Below are 19,356 nucleotides of genomic sequence, written 5' to 3'. Positions count from 1 at the left end.
CTAAGAACCTAACTGTGCTCCCTCATTTCATGCTCATAACCACCTGTGAGACGGGCAATGTTCTCATGCTTTTTTTTTTTTTTTTTTTTTTTGAGATGGAGTCTCTGTCGCCCAGGCTGGAGTGCAATGGCACGATCTCGGCTCACTGCAGCCTCTGACTCCCAGGTTCATTCTCCTGCCTCAGCCTCCCAAATAGATGGGACTACAGGCACGCGCCACCATGCCCAGCTAATTTTTTGTATTTTTTTTTAGTAGAGATGGGGTTTCACCGTGTTGCCCAGGCTGGTCTCCAACTCCTGAGCTCAGACAATCCACCCGCCTCAGCCTCCCAAAGTTCTAGGATTACAGGCGTGAGCCACCACGCCCGACCTCATCCTTGTTTTACACAGAGAACATGGAGGCACAGAGGAGTTCCATAAATTGCCACCAAGGCCTCCTGCTGGTGTGCAGCAGAGTCAAGATTCAAATGCAGGCTGTCCGGCCCTGGGCTTCAGCCTCTCCAGTGCTCTGCTAGGTGTTGGACAGGGTCAAGGAGATACAGAGAATGAGCACCACCTGACAGGCTGGGACAGTCAGGGATGGCTTCCTGGAGGAGGTGACACCTCAATGGAGCCTTGAACGAAGAGCAGGAGGAGCTGACCAGGCAATGAATAGAATAAGTATACCCAGGAAGAGGGAAGGGCCTGAGTGATGCTGGGAGGCTAGAGAGCTCGCCTGGCTTGGGGTGTGTGCCAGGGGGCAGGAGATCAGGACCAAGGGGTGGCCAAGGCCAGATCTAGAAGAGCCTGGGCCATCCCATAGTCAATACCTCATCGAAAGGCCCGGCAGGCCTTCCACTGCTCTGTGTGTACCCCATGGGACGCCAGGAGCCTGGGCTGCCGCCACCCACCTGGGCTCCTGAGACCCAATGCACAGGCATGGGGGCGGGAGTGGGTGTGGCTGATTTACATCCAACAGGTTGAGGGGAAAACCCAGGAAGTGCAGCCCAGGCACTAATCAAATCTAAGACTAATAATAAGCATCCTGAGTAATGAGTGGCCTGGGCCGGAGCAGGCGAGGTGGCCGGAGCCGTGTGGACCAGGAGGAGTGGTGTGAGTAGCCGGGCAGGAGGGCAGGAGGGCAGGAGGGGAGGAGGGCAGGTGGGAGGTGTAAGGAGGGTTGGGCCTGAGTGCCATGGGGGTTGCAGGGTCCAGTGGGTGCAAGGCCACAGCAGATCCATACACTGGGGCAGTCCCAGCCTCCCCAAGCCCCTGCACATGGAGAGCCCCGAGTCTGGATGCCTCTGGGGTGTGGGGCTTGCCTTCTGGGAGAGAAGCCACTGAGGCTGCAGGGTTGGCCACACCGGTAGGAATTCCCTTTGTCACCATGGCCCCCGCACAGCCCCCATTTTCCCCCTTACATGCCCGATGGACCATTTTAATGCTAATCTCAAACACCAGATTGTTTGAGTTGTAGAGACCGCAGGATTTATTCCTTAAGAACAAAAACCCTAAAAACAAAACAAAAAACTAAGCATCATACCTTCACCCCTGCTGAAACAACAATTCTTGAACATCATCACATAGCCCGCCAGGGTTCAAACTGTACCAACTGTCTCATCAATGTCTTTCTCAGTTGATTTGTTCAAATCAGCCTGTCCCACATTAGACTTTTGGCTATGTTTTAATCTATAACAGTTTCCACCCATTTTTTCTCAGTTATTTATTTGTTGACAAAACTGGACTATTTTATCCTATAGCTTTTTTTTTTTTTTTTTTGAGACAGAGTCTTGCTCTGTCACCCAGGCTGGAGTGCAATGGCATGATCTTGGCTTGCTGCAACCTCCGCCTCCCGGGTTCAAGCCATTCTCCTGCCTCAGCCTCATGAGTGGCTGAGATTATAGGTGCCCACCACCACGCCCAGCTAATTTTTTGTATTTTTAGTAGAGATAGGCTTTCGCCACGTTGGCCAGGCTGATCTCAAACTCCTGACCTCAGGTGATCCACCTGCCTCAGTCTCCCAAAGTGCTGGGATTACAGACGTGAGCCACGGCGCCTGGCCCCTGTAGCATTTTTATCAGGGTGGGTTTCTAAGGTTTTATGAAAGGGCCCCAGGTCCTTCAGTGCAGACAGAACTCATGGCCAGATGGACCCGGGGCACAACATAGGTTTACAGCCTCTGCCTGCTGCTCTGTCCCACACCTCAGGCAGGGAGCAAATCTGTTCTCCAATCCTCTTTTCTGTTCAGCCACCACATCCCCAAAATCTACGCAGTCAGGGGCTCAAATACGTAAAGTTTCTGAGAGACTTGGACAAGGCACTGACCAGAGGCTGCCTCGACACAGGATGAAATTGCCCAGGGCTCTGGTACCATGAGTCAGGACCCAGCTAGAACTGTGACCTGGCAGTGGCAGAAGCTGTCTGGTGCTGCCCAATCAGCCCTGGCCAGTTGTTCACTGGCCCACTCTGGGACCTTGGCTGAGCCACTTCCCCTCAGTGTAAAATGAAGAAGACTGTCTTTCCTACCAGACATCCCTCAAAAACACAAAAGTGCTTTGATGAAACTACCAGACCCCTTCTTGGGGAGTCATGAGGAAAGGCTCTGAGAAGGCCTGCAGTTAAAAATCTGCCTTGACTTTCTTTAACCCAGTGTTTTTCAAGCTAATTCGACCACAGAGATCTTTCTTGGTGCAGCACCTGTTAACCGGCCAAGCACGTGAGGAGGCACAAGCAGATGGCTCTGAGAATCACCCTCCTTGGCTGCTCTCTGGTCTCAGGGTACAGGAGAGAGTCTCCATCCTGCATCCAAATTTGTGGCGGCCCAGAGTCTGAGCCCAGTCCACAGAGCTAGTGTCAGAGATTAATTCCCTTTCTTCCCTTTCCTTCAACGAAGCTTCTCTCTCAAGCTTCTATTCTGCCTGGCTGGTGTCAGTCATGGGGTTTTCCTGCCCTCCTTGATGATGGTTCTGGGATTTTATATAGGTCCACATGGTGGTAGAGGAGGGGGCAGGGACAGGCCCTCTGGGCAGCTTGGCGTCTGCCATCTTGTCAGTCAGGCACTGTCTCTCTATCAGGTCCAGTGGCTTTGAATGAATGGGTCCAGGCAATGAATCAGGTCCAGGCAATAAATGGGTCTTGGAACCTCTCCAAGGCTGCCCTTGTCACATAGAACCTCCTGCCCACCTTCCACTAAACCAACCCTTCACTGTGATATATGGTGGGTGGTGGCTTTCTCCCTCTTTGCTCCCCAACCCAAATGTGGGGAGAATCAGGGGTCTGTCTTTAATTTTGTTTGATCTTTTGATGTTAGATTTGCTTTTGAATAGATAGTATAGTCAGATGGTTTGAAACCCAGGAAGTATTGAAAGATACATAACAGAAAGTCTTTTTTTCCTAGGGACTTAGAACTAGAAATACCATTTGACCCAGCCATCCCATTACTGGGTATATACCCAAAGGACTATAAATCATGCTGCTATAAAGACACATGCACACGTATGTTTATTGCGGCACTATTCACAATAGCAAAGACTTGGAACCAACCCAAATGTCCAACAACGATAGACTGGATTAAGAAAATGTGGCACATATACACCATGGAATACTATGCAGCCATAAAAATGATGAGTTCATGTCCTTTGTAGGGACATGGATGAAACTGGAAAACATCATTCTCAGTAAACTATCGCAAGGACAAAAAGCCAAACACCGCATGTTCTCACTCATAGGTGGGAATTGAACAATGAGAACTCATGGACACAGGAAGGGGAACATCACACTCCGGGGACTGTTGTGGGGTGGGGGGAGGGGGAGGGGGGAGGGACAGCATTAGGAGATATACCTAATGCTAAATGACGAGTTAATGAGTGCAGCAAACCAACATGGCACATGGATACATATGTAACAAACCTGCACATTGTGCACACGTACCCTAAAACCTAAAGTATAGTAATAAAAAAAAAGAGAGTCTTTTTTTCCTCCTTGTCCTCCATCTGCCCAGTTCCCACCTCCCCTAGAATAAGCAGCTTTATTTACATATAACTTACATGCCGTGAAATTCACCTGTGTAAAGTATACAAGTCTGCGTTTTTAGTATATTTACAGAGCTGTGCAACCATCACCATAAGCTAATTTTCGAACATTTTGATGACCCCAAAAAGAAACTTTGTCAGTCTTCATTCCTCCCTAGCCCCAGGCTAATCTACTCTCTGTCTCTATAGATTTGCCTATTTTGGACATTTTCCATAAATGGAATCATATGCGGTGTATTGTGACTAGCTGCTTCCACTTGGCATAATGTTTTCAAGGGCTGTCCATGTTGTAGCTGGTGTTAGTACTTCCTTCAGTTTTGTGGTTAAATAACATTCCATTTTATGGATATATCATGTGGCTTATCCAGTCATCGGTGGATGGACATTGGGGTTGTTTCTACTTTTTTTTGTCACTGTGATTATTAACAATGCTTCTATGAACTTTTGGGTTCAAGTTTTGGGTAAGCATGTCTTCATTTCTCTTAAGTAGATGGATACCTACAAGTGGAATTGCTGGGTCATATGATAAATTCTATGTTTAACATTTTAAGGAACTGCCAAATGCTTTCCAAAGTGGCTGCACTATTTTGTAATTCACTTCATGCACGAGGGTTCTGATTTCTCCACATCTTCACCGACACTTGTCATTGACTGTCTTTCTCATTCTAGCCATCCCAGGGGGTGTCAGGTGGTATCTCACTGTGGTTTGGATTTGCATTTCCCTAGTGACAAATGATGTTGAGCATCTTTTCATGTGCTTGTTTAGCCACTTATATGGTTTTTTTGGGGAAAATGTCTATTGAAATATTTAGCCCATATAAAGATTGGGTTGCCTTTTCATTATTCTGTTATAAGCATTCTTTCTATATTTTGGATACAAGCTCCTTTTCAGGTATAATATTTGAACCTGTTTTCTCCAAGTTTGTGGATTGTCTTTCTACTTTCTTCATGATTTTCTTTGGAACACAAAAGTTTTTCATTTTGATTAAGTCCAATTTTGATCAATCTTCTCTTCCATCACATGCACATTTGGTGTCATTGCCTAGCCTCAAATCATGAAGATTTACCTCTATGTTCTCTTCTATGAGTTATGTGGTTTTAGCTCTTACATGTAAGTCTATGATCTACTTTTAGTTAATGTTTGTGTGTGGTGTGAGATAATGGTCCAAATTCATTCTTTTGTACGTGAATACCCAGTTGACCCAGCATCATTTTTGAAAACACTATTCTTTCTCCCATTGAATTGTCTGGGTATCCTGTTGAAAATCCATTGATCATAACTGTTAGGCTTTATTTTTGGACTCTCAATTATATTCTGTTGATTTATGCCTGTCTGATGCCAGTACCACCCTATCTTAATTAGCATTGCCTTACAATAAGTTTTGAAGTAGGCAACCATGAGTCTTCCAACTATGCTTTGTTTTCTTTCAATCCATGAGCATGGGATGGCTTTCCATTTATTTAAGTCTTTAATTTCCTTCAGCAATGTTTTTTAGTTTTCATGTATGTCTTGCATTTCTTTTCTTTATTTTTTATTTATTTATTTTTGAGACAGGGTTTCGCTCTTGTTGCCCAGGCTGGAGTGCAGTGGCGCGATCTCGGCTCACTGAAAGCCCTGCCTCCCGGGTTCATGCCATTTTCCTGCCTCAGCCTCCCCAGTAGCTGGGACTACAGGCACCTGCCACCACACCCGGCTAATTTTTTGTATTTTTTTTTTTTTAGTAGAGATGGGGTTTCACCGTGTTAGCCAGGATGGTCTCCATCTCCTGACCTCATGATCCACCCACCTCAGCCTCCCAAAGTGCTGGGATTACAGGCATGAGCCACTGCACGCAGCCTGCCTTGTGTATTTTAAAGCACAGCCAAGATCTCCTATAATTTTACCTGCAGATGCTGGACCACAAAGACCTGTGAAACATAATCCAAATATCCTATCACTGCCAGCAATAATTTATTAACATCGTCTAATACTCAGGCCATATCCAGTTTTCCCTGATTGTCTTGAAAATTATTTGTTGCTTGCTGTTCTTTTTCATAACCTGTTCTTTTCCTTGATAGAACTTCCCACAATTTGCTGTTTTGTTCTTTCGTGTGTATGTGTTTTATGTCTGACTCCACCACTAGACTGGGAGCTCCCTGGCAGGGGAACCATGTCTGACTTGAGCCTAGCACAGTGCCTGATACATAGTAAGTCCTTCATGAATACTTATTGAGGGGAACTCAGAGAGGCTGAGTGACTTACCCAAGCTCACCCAGTTTAAAAGTGGAGATGTCACAGCGACACCCTGGTTTGAACCCAGGACTCCGACTCCTAAATCATGACCTGAACCACTACCCATTAATGAATTAGAACATTCATTGGTTCATCCCACAAACATAGATGGAGTGCTCCAGCTCCATGGAAACAGGAATCTGCCGTGGCCCTTCAAAGACAGTGTCATCTAATGGGAGAAATGACTATGTGTCAAGGTAGAAAGCCACAGTTGGGAGAGACCAACTTCAGCTGAAGGGCTGGGGAGCAGGGAGGTGTCCCTACAGGAAGCACCATCAGAGGCAGATTGTTAAGAGGCCACAGAATGCAGAAATCAGATGGGCGCCTGGAAGAAAGGGCACTATGAGCAGAGGCTCACAGGTGGGAAACACAGTGGGGAGGACTGAGTCCCAGGTGGGGGATGGGAGGGGTGTGAGGTCAGGCAGGGAGGGGTGTGAGGTCAGGCAGGGAGGGTCAGTGGTCTGGGGCGCTCAGGCACCACCTGCAACAGCACCACCTGTGACAGGGGAGGAGGTCACAGAAAGCCCCAAGGACACCAAGGCTGGGTTAACCCTGTGTGACACAGAGTGGAAGTGTCAGTTTCTGTGCAGTTCAGGGGAGCCCTGGGGACAGGGCACGGCCAGAGCAGGGGAGGTCACTGGCCCCATGTGGGCCATCTGAGTTTTCCCCAAGGTCCCAATTCAGTGATCTTTTAGTTCCTTCCTTTACTCTGTCAAAGACACAAGAACGGATCTATTTGCTTTGTGAAGAGTCTCAAATGAATATTCCACTCAAGCCTTCCATTAAGTGAGCATTTAGTATGTGCCAGGCACTGTGCTGGGCCCTACAACTCTGCCAACAACCCTAACAAGAAGTCAGTACTGTTATTTTCCCTATGTTGGAAATGAGGAAACTGAGGCATGGAAAGGCTAAGACCACACTGCTTGCAAGTGGTACAGCAAGGGATGGTCCCAACTGAAATTTGGTTCTGAAATTTGGGTTCTTATCCACTATCCTGCACTGTCTCTGAAATATGTCCTTAAAATATATGTGTGAGCCACATATATTTTATTTATACATATTTATTTATTCATATTTACGAGTCAGGACATCTCAAAAGCCATACCTTATTCTAAAGACAAAGGAAACTTGCCTTTTTCACGTAAAAACTTCCATGTAGAAATATTCTGAGGCTAGACCAGATGCGGTGGTTCACGCCACCTGTAATCCCAGCACTTTGGGAGGCCGGGGCAGGCAGATCACCTGAGGTCAGGAGTTCACGACCAGCCTGGCCAACATGACGAAACTCCATCTCTACTAAAAATACAAAAATTAGCCAGGTGTTGTGGTGGTCGCCTGTAATCCCAGCTATGTGGGAGGCTGAGGCAGGAGAATTGCTTGAACCTGGGAGGCAGAGGTTGCAGTGAGCTGAGATCGTGCCATTGCACTCCAGCCTGGGTGACAAGAGCGAAACTCCTTCTCAAAAAAAAAAAAAAAAAAAAAAAAAAAATTAGAAAGAAATATTCTGAGGCTTTAGATAACTGATTGTTCCAAACAGATTTCTTTATGTATTCAAAGTTGGGTCCACTGTGCTCTCTTAAGGCAAGTGTGATTTGGCTTTAGTTTCCTTGGCTTCTGTGCCTTGGCACTGATACTTGTGTAAGCTGCTGTAATTCTCATTTAGTATTAAGACAGAAGAAACACTATTCATGTGAACTTTTCCACCTTCCTTCCAGCCCCCTCCCCCAGCTTGTCAAAGAGGATTCTGGCTTTTCCCCTTCATTCCTTATGCTGATTTGAAAAAATATTTCTCCTTGATGAGGCTTGAAAAATCCAAGTAAAAGTCTTATGTAACAATGTAATCTAGATCTAAATTTTAAATGATAACTGAAAATCTTCATATGTTTGGAAACTAAGAAATGCACTTCTAAATAACCCATAGGTCAAAGAAAAAATAATAATAAAAAATAAGTGCGTTTTGAACTAGGTAGAGGAAAAATACTACACATCAAAATGCAATGCAGCTAAAATAGTACTGAGAGGACAATGCATAGTCTTCAATGTGTATATTGTAAAAGTACTTGGCTTACTCTGGAATTGCCTTCTGGAATTTTACTGTATTTTTTTTTTTAACTTTGATGTCCTTTGTGGTCAAACCCAGAGTTCTTGCTAGTCTGTGTTACCCAGCAGTATCATGCATTTCTCTCTCCCAGGGTCACTCAGCTGCCGCAAGGAGCAAGGCAAGTTCTATGACCATCTCCTGAGGGACTGCATCAGCTGTGCCTCCATCTGTGGACAGCACCCTAAGCAATGTGCATACTTCTGTGAGAACAAGCTCAGGAGCCCAGTGAACCTTCCACCGGAGCTCAGGAGACAGCAGAGTGGAGAAGTTGAAAACAATTCAGACAACTCAGGAAGGTACCAAGGATCGGAGCACAGAGGCTCAGAAGCAAGTCCAGGTAAGCCACCTGAGGCAAATCTGCATGGTGTCACACAGGGTGAGAAAGGGTGGGAGGCCTGATGCCAGGCCTAGAACAGGAGAGTCCACAATGCACAAAGCCCAGAGTCCAAGCAAATGGCCAGAAGCCGGGGAGATCATCCCAGGATAAAAAAACAATGTAGGCAACATTTCCAGAAGTCTGTGGACAAGAAGAAAGCAGGAGAAAGGACCTGCCATGTGAGGAAGAGCCTTGCACTAGAGGCTGCTGAGGCTGTGCCAGTTCTCGAAGCACAGGCACAAGTAAGCAGCAGACCCACCTGGGTGAGCACCTGAGCAGCAGCCACCACCTGCCCTCCGCCAGTGCTGCAGACTCCATTTATTTCTATTATTATTTTATTTATAATTTCAACTTTTATTTTAGATCTGGGAGTACATGTGTAGGTTTGTTACATGGGTATGTTGCTTGATGCTAAGGTTTGAGGTACAAATGGTCTTGTCACCCAGGCGGTGAGCATAGCACCTGATAGGTAGTTTTTCAGCCCTTGCCCTCTCCCTGCCCCCCTCTTCTAGTAGGCCCCAGTGTCTGTTGTTCCTGTCTTTATGTCCATCTGTATTCAATGCTTACCATTTCACTTACAAGTGAGAACATGTGGTATTTTCTGTTTCTGCATTAATTCACTTAGGATAATGGTCTCCAGTTGCATCCATGTTGCTGCAAAAAACATATTTTTCTTTTTATGGCTGTGTAGTATTTCATTGTGTATATTTACCACATTTTCTTTATCCAACCCTTGATGGGCACCTAGATTGATTCCATGTCTTTGCTATTGTGAATTGTGCTGTGATGAACATATGTGTGTATGTGTCTTTTTGGTAGAATGGTTTATTTTCCTTTGGATATATACCCAGTAATGGGATTGCTGTGCTGAATGGTAACTCTGTTTTAAGTTCTCTGAGGAATCTCCAAACTGCTTTCTACAGTAGCTGAACTAATTTACATTCCACCAACAGTGTATAAGCGTTCCCTTTTCTCTGTAGCCTCACCAGCATCTGTTGTTTTTTTTACTTTCTAACAATAGCCATTCTTACTGGTGTGAGATGGTCCCTCATTGTGGTTTTGATTTGCATTTCTCTGATGATCAGTGATGTTGAGCATTTTGTCATGTTTGTTGGCTGCTTGCATGTCTTCTTTTGAAAAGTGTCTGTTCGTGTCTTTTGCCCACTTTTTAATGGGGTTATTTGTTGTTTGCTTTTTGAATTGTTTAACTTCCTCATAGATTATGGATATTAGACCTTTGTTGGGTGCATAGTTTGCAAACATTTTCTCCCATTCTGTAGGTTGCCTGTTTATACTGATAGTTTATTTTGCAGTGCAGAAGCTCTTTCATTTAATTAGATCCCACTTGTCAATTTTTGTTTTGTTGCAATTGCTTTTGAGGACTTAGTCATAAATTCTTTCCCAGGGCCAATGTCCAGGATTGTATTTTCCAGGATTTCTCTAGGATTCTTATAGTTTAGGGTCTTACATTTAAATCTGTAATCCATCTTGCATCTATGTTCCTCAGGGATATTGGCCTATAGTTTTCTTTTTGTTGTTGTTGTGTCTTTGCCAGGTTTTGGTACCAGAGTGAAGCTGGCTTTCCAGAATGAGTTAAAGGAGACCCTCCTTGATTTTTTGGAATAGTTGCAGTAGAATTGGTACCAGCTCTTCTTTGTGCATCTGGTAGGATCTGGCTGTGAATCCATCAGATTCCATTTAGAGGCAAAAGAGGCTTCCTAAGAAAGAGAAGGCAAAGGTATTACTAAAAAAGTTTATGTGGTTCATTAGCCATTGCCAGAGGGAAAAAAATTGTAAAAAGAAAAGGCTGGGCATGGTGACTCACGCCTGTAATCCTAGCACTTTGGGAGGCAGAGGCAAGCGGATCACTTGTGGTCAAGAGTTCAAGATCAGCTGGATCAACAAGGGGAAACCCCATCTCTACCAAAAATACAAAAATTAGCTGGATCTGGTGGTGCACACCTGTAGTCCCAGCTACTTGGGAGGCTGAGGCAGGAGAATTGTTTGAACCCAAGAGGTGAATGTTGCGGTGAGCCAAAATCGTGCCATTGCACTCCAGCCTGAGGGACACAGTGAGACTGTGTCTCCAAAAAATAAAATAAAATAAAAATAAAAAGAATAAAAAATAGGTAAAGAAAACGAAAAAACTTGTGGCTGGAGATGGCCACTTTGGACATGGGAAGAAGGGTCCTGTTGACCTGGGCATCTGCTAAGTGCCAGGCATCAGAAGTGATCTAAGAATCCTATCCCAGCAAACACCTCTTTGTGCACCTGCCCTGCTCTGTGGCATCAGAAAGGACAGAAGAGGGATGCCCTGTGGATCCATAAACACTAGCGATGGCATTTGCCCTGCTCTCGGCCTGTCCTGGAGAGACAGCAGGCCTGCTCTTCTCGGGGCTGATTGGTTCCTTTCCTTTGCAGTGACTTTCCTGTGATAACATCATTTCCATGAGGCCAGGTCCCAGGGCCAAGGTCCCATGGGCAGGGCCTGTGTGCCTGATGATGGAGGTTGCCCAGCACCCTGTTGTCCCTGCTTAGCCTGGCATTTCCTGCTCTCCTGCCAGTTAGCTGCTGCTGCCTAACAAGCCATCCCCAAATGCGGAGGTGTGTGCTTTCTCCCGAGTCAGGGGTTTGGCTGGGCTCAGCTGCGCCAGGCTGGCTCTGTTCCATGTGCCTCTCATCCTCCTCCTGGGACCAGTGGGCTGGCCAGGTGTGTCCATCTCATGACGATACAGGAGTGCAGCAGACAGGAGCATGCAGGCCTCTCGCCACCTAGGCTGGGAACTTACACTTCATCACTGCCACTGCATTTCTTTCCATTCACAGTGCCAGCGGATTCAGGGGAGGGGAAACAGACGCCACCTCTTGGTGGAAGGAGCAAGCTGGGAGAGGTAGCCATGGTGAATTCAGGCCATTTTTAATCCAGCACGGCCTCTCCTGAGGGGAAGTGCAGATTCACATGGAGGGGGTGTGGATACAGAGGGGCTGAAGAGCCCAGCCATAGATGTGAGTGGCCGTACCTGCCGCCCTGGTGTCTGGCCACCTGCACACCTTCCCTGCATCCAGTGATACATTTGAAACTTCCTGCTAACCTGGAACATTGCCCACCTCTGATGCAATAGATTCCCCCGTGGGTCATTCCTAGCCACCTCACAGATCGAGAAAGTGAGTCTCAAATTTGGAGTGACTCGCTGACAGTCACACAGGGAGTGCATGGCTGAGCTGGGATTTGAACACAGTCTGGGGGTTCCAAAGTTTGTCCCCTCTGCAACAGCAAAATGACCCAGAGTGGCATCCACAGGCTACTGCTCCCTGGCGGTGAACTGTTGCCCCTGGGACAAGGTTAGCCACTTCCTGTGTGTGACCATCAGCCAAGCCCCCTTCCCAGAGGGCACTGGGCAGAACCTCGGAGCCTCATCTTGGTTCCAGGGATGGAGGCCAAGGCTGTGAGCATTGGGGGCTGTGTGAGGACGTGTCCGTGCGGGTGGGGTCGGCATTACCATGCCTCACCCTACATCAGATGCCACACTTGTGCCATGGCAGGCTTTTGGTGCCTGTGGCTGTCACTGTGCACTGCCCTGCCCTGCCCTGTATTTCTCCAGGGACCCAGGGTTAAGGTCTGTTCTCTTCTGACCTCTGATGTCCGCATGGGCTGGTGGGGCAGGAGGGGAAGCTTGCTGTGGATTGCAAACAGGAAGTACGGAGCCACATGGCCAGGGGAGGGACCCAGAGGTGGACCTATTTAAGGGCAGGGAGCAGAGGGCACCATGTGACCAAGTTGTCCAGCTGCACATGGTGGAAGGGCTGACCTGTTCTCTGCCCCCTTCCGTGGGCTCCCTGAATTCTGCCATTCCCTGTCTCCAGCCCTGCCAAGCCCCACCTCACCCTGACTCCAGGTTTCTCTTGCATCCCATTCAGAACTGCCACTCCTTAGTGGGACCTGGAACTGTGGCAGGCTTGCTGTGCGTGGGGAGTGGGGAGAATGAGGCAGTTCCTGTCCCAGACCCATGGAGCTCACCATCTCATGGAAGGCCAGGCAGTGGACAAGCCACGCAGATGACAAATTCTTCTCAGTGCACGGGGGCCACGTAACCCAGCTGCAGGTGACATGGGGACAAGGAAGGCTTCCCTGAGGAGGCTTTAGGGCAGGCTGGGGTGCGGGTGTGGAGTGTGGAGCCAGACCCCTAGTTATGTCCCTCACAAGCTGTGTGACCTGGAGCAAGCTACCGACCCTCTCTGAGCCTTAGTTCTGTGAGGCTGGAGTTGTTCGATTTCATAGCGTTGCTGGGAGGGTGATTTGGGAGAATATGTTTTTGGGGGAGCACGTGCTCTGTGCGCTGGAACTGCTCATTCAAAAAGCAACTATGTTGAAGCCACACGGTGGGGACAGGGTTCCAGACAGAGGCAACAGCACGTACATGTGCTGCTAGGAGCAGAGAACTGTGCTGTTGGGAGGCTGTGAGGGGCTCTGTGCTGGAGGCTGGGCTAAATCCCTTCCTGTTGGGCTCCCAGCCCGCAGGAGTGTGGTGGCCACTCCACAGAAGCAGGAGGGACCCCACCCCAGATCTGCTTTGAAGGTAGAGACTGACTGCTCCACATGCTCACCAACAGAGCACAGAAAGCCCTGCCGCTCACACATGGGGCTTGGTGGGGAGAGCAGGGCAGGCTCCCAAGCTGGACTGAAAATGGCTTGAGATGTTGAGCAGGAGAGGAGACTGGCGTGGGGTTCTACTGCGACGACTCCAGGCCGATGGGAGGAGCTTCCTGCCTGGGCTCCAGGGCAGGTGTATGGAGTGTCTGCATCTCCCTGAGGGGAACAGGTGGCCCAGGGAGCCTGCCCTAGTGGGTGGGGCTGCTCATCTGTCTGGCAGAAGACGAGGAAAAGCACCAAGGGCAGGACCCTGTCCCCCAACATGGGGGTTGCAGAGGACTGAGTTGGGAAGAGCAAGGATTTGGGGCAGCTGGAGATGGCACTAGGAGGGACCAGATGCCAGATGACAGAGGGCCCTATGTGCCAGGCTGGGAGGCTGATGTCCTGCTGGGGGCAGAGGCAGCCACGGGAGAAGGGGTCAGAGCAGGGCTGTGGGGAGAGCTCTCTGTTGCCCCTGGATGGTGGTGATGGCAGCATGGGCCCTGTGAGAGGCTACTTCTGGCAATAACAGGAACCAGAGACCTCGGAGGGGGACAGAGGAACAGTGCATTGGCATGAGATTAGAACTTGAGGGAGAGGTGCTGGCATGTGATCAGCCGTGAAGCTGCTCAGCCTCTGTGTCCTGCAGACATTGGGGGTGCCCATGACCCCTTCTGGGTCACAGGCCTCCTGGGCTTGTGGCCACATCACTCCCATCGCTGCCTCTGTCTTCACATGGCTTCTCTCTCGTGCCTGTGTCTCTTCCCTTCTTTTCTTGTATAAGGACACTTGTCACTGGATCTGGACACTTGTCACCAGATCCTTATCTTCATGTTGTGACCTTGCGTAGCTCTGTGGGGAGGCGGGGCTCAGCTGGGCGGGTGTTCTGCTGCTCTTGCTTGGGGTCTGTCAAGCAGATGGTGCTGGGGACAGAGCCACTGGAGGCTTGACTCTGATGCTGGGATATTCAGGCCTTGCTTCTCCTCCAGCTGATCTCAGGGCCTGCCCCTCTCCACTGGGACTCTCCAGTTGGACTTCTCGAGTGGTGGCTCAGGCCCAAGGGAGCAAACACCAAAGCTGTCAGGGCTTCTTGAGGCAGAGGCCTGGAGTGGCACAACCTTGCCCCCATGGCACTCTCCTGGATAGGATGAGGCCCAGCCCAGCCCAGATAGTCCACAGGGCATGATGTCGGGTGACCGTGCTCTGGGTGTGGTCTCTGAACAGTCGGGTTGCAGAATCTCATGATGAAATATTTGAAATATGCACGAATGTTTAGTTTTCCTCCTTGAATCAACGCCGCTCATTTCCGCTTAGTAACAACTTGTAGCCTGGCATTCTGTCTGTGCTCTGAGGGCTGGCAGCGTCTCCCCCGCTCATGCTTCCAGGGCAGTGTTTGCATTTGATTCAAGAGGCGAGTAGGAGCAGGTAAGCCTTGGATATGTGGCACCAAGTTTGCAGGTCCTGGGGGCTTTGCTTTCCTCCGTTAGGCCTCTCTGAGCTCTGGGCACCAGACAGGAAGGACAGCCACCGGCTGGTGGAGTGACACTAACCCCAAGTTCCCATCTCCCCCCTGTAAATGTCAGAGTGACACTGATGACCCCTAAGAGTCCTGGCAGCTCTGTCACTTTATGAGATTCCTGAATCTAAGAGCGTGTGTGAGGAAGAGGGGCAGCGCCAGCCCTGGGGCTGCTGTGTGGCCCGCGGGCTTGGAGCCCTGGCCTGGGAATTGGTCAGACTGCCTCCCGGTTGCAGGTCTGAGACTGGGAACAATATCTTAGAGACTCAGTTTTGTCATCTGTAAAATGGAGTGTGAACGGCGGACGCTGTGCAACGCAGTCCAGCAGGTCCTCAAAAAATGAAACAGTTATTATGTGACCCAGCCATTCTTCTCCTAGGTATACACCCAAGAAAATGGAAAACATCCATCCACACAAACATGTGGATGTGAATGTTCACAGCAGAGTCATTCACAATAGCCAGAAAGTGGAAGCAACCCAAATGCCCATTCCCTGTTAAATGCATAAACAGATGTGGTCTGTCCATTCTGCCTGAAGAGGAACGAAGTTCTAATACACAGCACGGCAGGACATGGTGAACCTTGAAAACTCAAAGCCAAGTGCAAGGAGCCAGGTATAAAAGACCACGTGTTGTATGATAATATGAAATGTCCAGAATAGGCAAATCCATAGAGACAGAAAAGAGATGAACAGTTGCCAGGGGCTGGGAAGAGGGAATGGGGAGTGACTGCTGATAACACAGGGTTTCTGTTTGGTGATAAAAATTGCCTCCAATTAGATAGTGGCCGTTGCTGCACAACCTTGTGATGTGCTAAAAGCCACTGGTCGTACACTTTAATATGGCAAATTTGATGGTATACAAATTCTCAGTTTTTTTAATGGGGGTAGTGGAGGATGAAGGGGGTGCTGTAGGGGAAGTGCCTGGCACGAAGTGGGACTCGCTCTTCTTGATGTGTCATCTTAAATCTGGCTCATCTGTCTTTCCACCCAGCGCCTAGAGGATGCCCAGCTCCAGGGACAAGGAAGAGCTTTTGGGATAAGGAGAACTTCCAAGGGGAGGGCTTTCACCTGGGCTGAGTCTGTCTCTGGCATCTAAACCTGGAGGCACAAGTCCTGAGTCACAGGGTGGCCAGGTGCCCTGATGCCCAAGGCCCTCCTGGTTGGCATCTGCTGTCCTGGTCTCAGTGTAACGTCGCCTGTCCTACTCTCAAACACAGTGGGCCCTCTGTGTCATGTGACCCATGTCTGTGGATTCAACCAACAGCAGCTGGAAAATACTCAGAAAAGAAAGGGGATAGTTGCATCTGTACTGAACCTCTGCAGCCATTTTTTCTCATTGTTATTCCCTAAACAATACAGTGTAACACCCATCTACATGGCATCTATATTGTATTTGGTATTATAAGTAATCTAGAGATGACTCTAATTGTATAGGAGGATGTACATAGGATATATGCAAATGTGAGGCCATCTTGTATCAGGCACTTGGACATCCGCAGATTTTGGTATCTGTGGGGGATCCTGGAACCAGTCCCCCATGGATACCAAAGGACGACTGTAAACACTCACCCAGGAAGACTTCTCCTTGGAGGAAGGGCCCAGTTCAGGATGCACAGAGACATGCTCCCTGGAGCATCGTCTGTTCGTCTGTCGATTCACCCATCAGCCCATCTCCAGCGCTGTCCCAATTACAGCCCTAGCAAGTGGAGACAACAAGAAGGCCCAGCTCACGTTTCCAGCTTCGAGGCCTTAGGAAGTTGCTGCCAGGATGTGGGGAGGGATCAACTTCCTCCAGGATCCAGAGAGCATTCCAGCAGCCTCAGGGTCAGGAAAGGAGCCCAGCCTCTCCAGGAGCCAGACAGGCTCACAGCAGGGGGATGGGGGGATGTGGACTGCTTGAGCCTAATCAGGGGAAGAGGAGGAGGCACTGCAGAGAGGGGTCTCACACTGTCTTGCAGCTCTCCCGGGGCTGAAACTGAGTGCAGATCAGGTAGCCCTGGTCTACAGCACGCTGGGGCTCTGCCTGTGTGCCGTCCTCTGCTGCTTCCTGGTGGCGGTGGCCTGCTTCCTCAAGAAGAGGGGGGATACCTGCTCCTGCCAGCCCCACTCAAGGCCCTGTCAAAGTCCGGCCAAATCTTCCCAGGGTGAGTGCATGAAACTGGGGTCCTCGCCCTTCTCGCTGCTTGGGTGACAAGCCTCAGGCCATCCCTTGGTCCTGTCACTGCCCCTGTTTCTAAGTGGAGAGGTCCAGGGCTCATCCCTGTTACTTGCTATAGCTTGATAAAATCAGGTTAAGACATCCTGGCAGACAGATACCTGGGAGAGTGGCACCCAGGAAGGGTGGGTGTAGGGTGCTGGTCTTCAGGTTTGCCTGGGCCCAGGATTCTCCAGATGCAGGGCCTTCAGGGTTAAGCCCAGGAGGAGATGTCCCCTTGGGGGGTGTGTCAGGCTTGGTGCTGGACAGAAGTGAGAGTCAAGATTTGCCTGCCCACCCCTGCCCCGGCATAGGTTCTGGTCGGCAACTGGGGGACACTGACACCGGCCTGGGGGCATTCTAGGCCGGTGATTGCCCTTAGCTCCTGGGTCGGGGGAGAGTGCAGCTGCCCACACCGTCACCCCTACCCTAGTGCAGGGCCAGGCCTGGCCCACGCCCTCCACTCTTGCCTTTGCAGATCACGAGATGGAAGCCGGCAGCCCTGTGGGCACATCCCCCGAGCCAGTGGAGGCCTGCAGCTTCTGCTTCCCCGAGTGCAGGGCGCCCACCCAGGAGAGTGCAGTCACGCCTGGGACCCCCAACCCCACTTGTGCTGGAAGGTGGGGGTGCCACACCAGGACCACAGTCCTGCAGCCTTGCCCACACATTCCAGACAGCAGCCTTGGCATTGTGTGTGTGCCTGCCCAAGAGGGGGGCCCAGGTGCATAAATGGGGGTCAGGGAGGGAAAGGAGGAGGGAGAGAGATGGAGAGGAGGGGAGAGGGAAAGAGAGGTGGGGAGAGGGGAGAGAGATGGGGAGAGAGATATGAGAGAGAGACAGAGGAGGCAGAGAGGGAGAGAGGAAGAGAGGCAGAGACAGAAAGAGACAGGCAGAGAGGGAAAGAGACAGAGAGGCAGAGAAAGAGAGAGGCAGAGAGACAGAGAGGGACAGAGAGAGATAGAGCAGGAGGTCGGGGCACTCTGAGTCCCAGTTCCCAGTGCAGCTGTAGGTCGTCATCACCTAACCAAACGTGCAATAAAGTCCTCGTGCCTGCTGGTCACAGCCCCTGAGAGCCCCTCCTCCTGGAGAATAAAACCTTTGGCGGCTGCCCTTCCTCACTGCATTGTGGTTGGGTCTTTGATGAACTGAGACATCTTGTCTATCAATTTCCTGGGCACAAGGCTCCACTGAACGCTGCCCCCTTGGTTTGGGAGGCCTTGTGATGCCCCCATCTCACCAGACTCTCGAGGAAGCTTGTGACCTTGGGTTGAGCCCTAAGCAGCCGGGTACCCGCTGGAGCTCTGCTTCTCTCTCACTAAGAGAGAGAAAGAGACCAAAGAAAGGTCTGCAGGGAGGGTGCCTGTGCAAACACCCGGGGAACCAGGGGCTTGAGCCATTTTCATTTCCTTACACACATTCCCTTCCATACCTTAGTAAGGGCATGACGCAGTGTGTGTGTGTGCAGGTGTGTGTATTCATATGTGTGTGCGTGTATTCATATGTGTGTGCATGTGTGTGTCTGTGCATGTATGAATGTATATGTGTGTTGTGGGGGTGTGCAGTGGACAGGAAGGGGAGGGCAGCTCTAGCTGAAAGCTGCAAGCCTGTCTGAAAAAAACATCCAGATTCCCTGGACCACAGCAAGAGAATGTTTTCATTTGTGTCCACTTTTTGTTAGCATTTAAAGCTATATCTTGAGTAGCATGTAAACCTTTAGTAAACTATTCTTAGAAGCATTTTCACAGTAAGATAAATCCATAATAATGTACAATGAAATTATGCACCCTGCACCTCCCAAAATTATCTTGCAAACCTGCACCCGCCAAAGGATCCCATAGCGCACTTTGGGAGGTGTAGACAGGAAGCCTGGGGCTCTGTCCCTTATTCCATCTTTTCACCATCTGTGGGCTCCCACGCTGCATTGGTTTGCTAGGGCTCCCTTAAAGTACCACAGACTGGGCAGCTTCAGCAACAGAATCTCACTGTCTCACTGTCCTGGAGGCTGTAGGTCCAAGATCAAGGTATTGGCAGGGAAGGTCCCTTTCCAGGGCGGTCCAGGAAGGATCTGTTCCAGGCCTCTCTCCTGGAGTGTAGGTGGCCTTCCTTGTGTCTCTTCACCTCATCTTCCTTCTGTGTGTGTCTGTCCACATTTCCTTTTCTTATAATAAGGACACCAGTCGTTAGATTGGGGGCCCTCCTACTGACCTCATTTTTCATTTTAACTTATAAGACGATATCTGTAAATAAGATCACATTC

The 19,356-nt window shown here is 49.5% G+C and overlaps 1 protein-coding gene across 1 annotated transcript; it reads left to right on the top strand.

The window, feature by feature from the left end:
- The first annotated feature begins 501 nt into the window (after positions 1-501).
- Positions 502-18,217, top strand: TNFRSF13B (TNF receptor superfamily member 13B). Its single transcript, XM_055240915.2, has 4 exons — positions 502-1,091; positions 8,474-8,719; positions 16,864-17,049; positions 17,578-18,217. The coding sequence occupies exons 1-4, from the start codon at positions 1,031-1,033 to the stop codon at positions 17,826-17,828; spliced, it is 744 nt and encodes a 247-aa protein (XP_055096890.1). The 5' UTR covers positions 502-1,030; the 3' UTR covers positions 17,829-18,217.
- Positions 18,218-19,356: the final 1,139 nt, after the last annotated feature.

The sequence above is a fragment of the Symphalangus syndactylus genome, chromosome 14, assembly GCF_028878055.3.
Source record: "Symphalangus syndactylus isolate Jambi chromosome 14, NHGRI_mSymSyn1-v2.1_pri, whole genome shotgun sequence".
Lineage (NCBI taxonomy): Eukaryota > Metazoa > Chordata > Mammalia > Primates > Hylobatidae > Symphalangus > Symphalangus syndactylus.
This window is presented reverse-complemented; position numbering and strand designations above follow the sequence as displayed.

Bases quoted from the DNA above. Each gene is read 5' to 3' on its own strand.
- TNFRSF13B (XM_055240915.2), top strand. From the start codon at position 1,031: ATGAGTGGCCTGGGCCGGAGCAGGCGAGGTGGCCGGAGCCGTGTGGAC. The intron at 1,092-8,473 runs GTGAGTAGCCGG...TCTCTCTCCCAG, and splicing joins TGTGGACCAGGAGGAGTGGT to GGTCACTCAGCTGCCGCAAG. The intron at 17,050-17,577 runs GTGAGTGCATGA...TTGCCTTTGCAG, and splicing joins TCCGGCCAAATCTTCCCAGG to ATCACGAGATGGAAGCCGGC.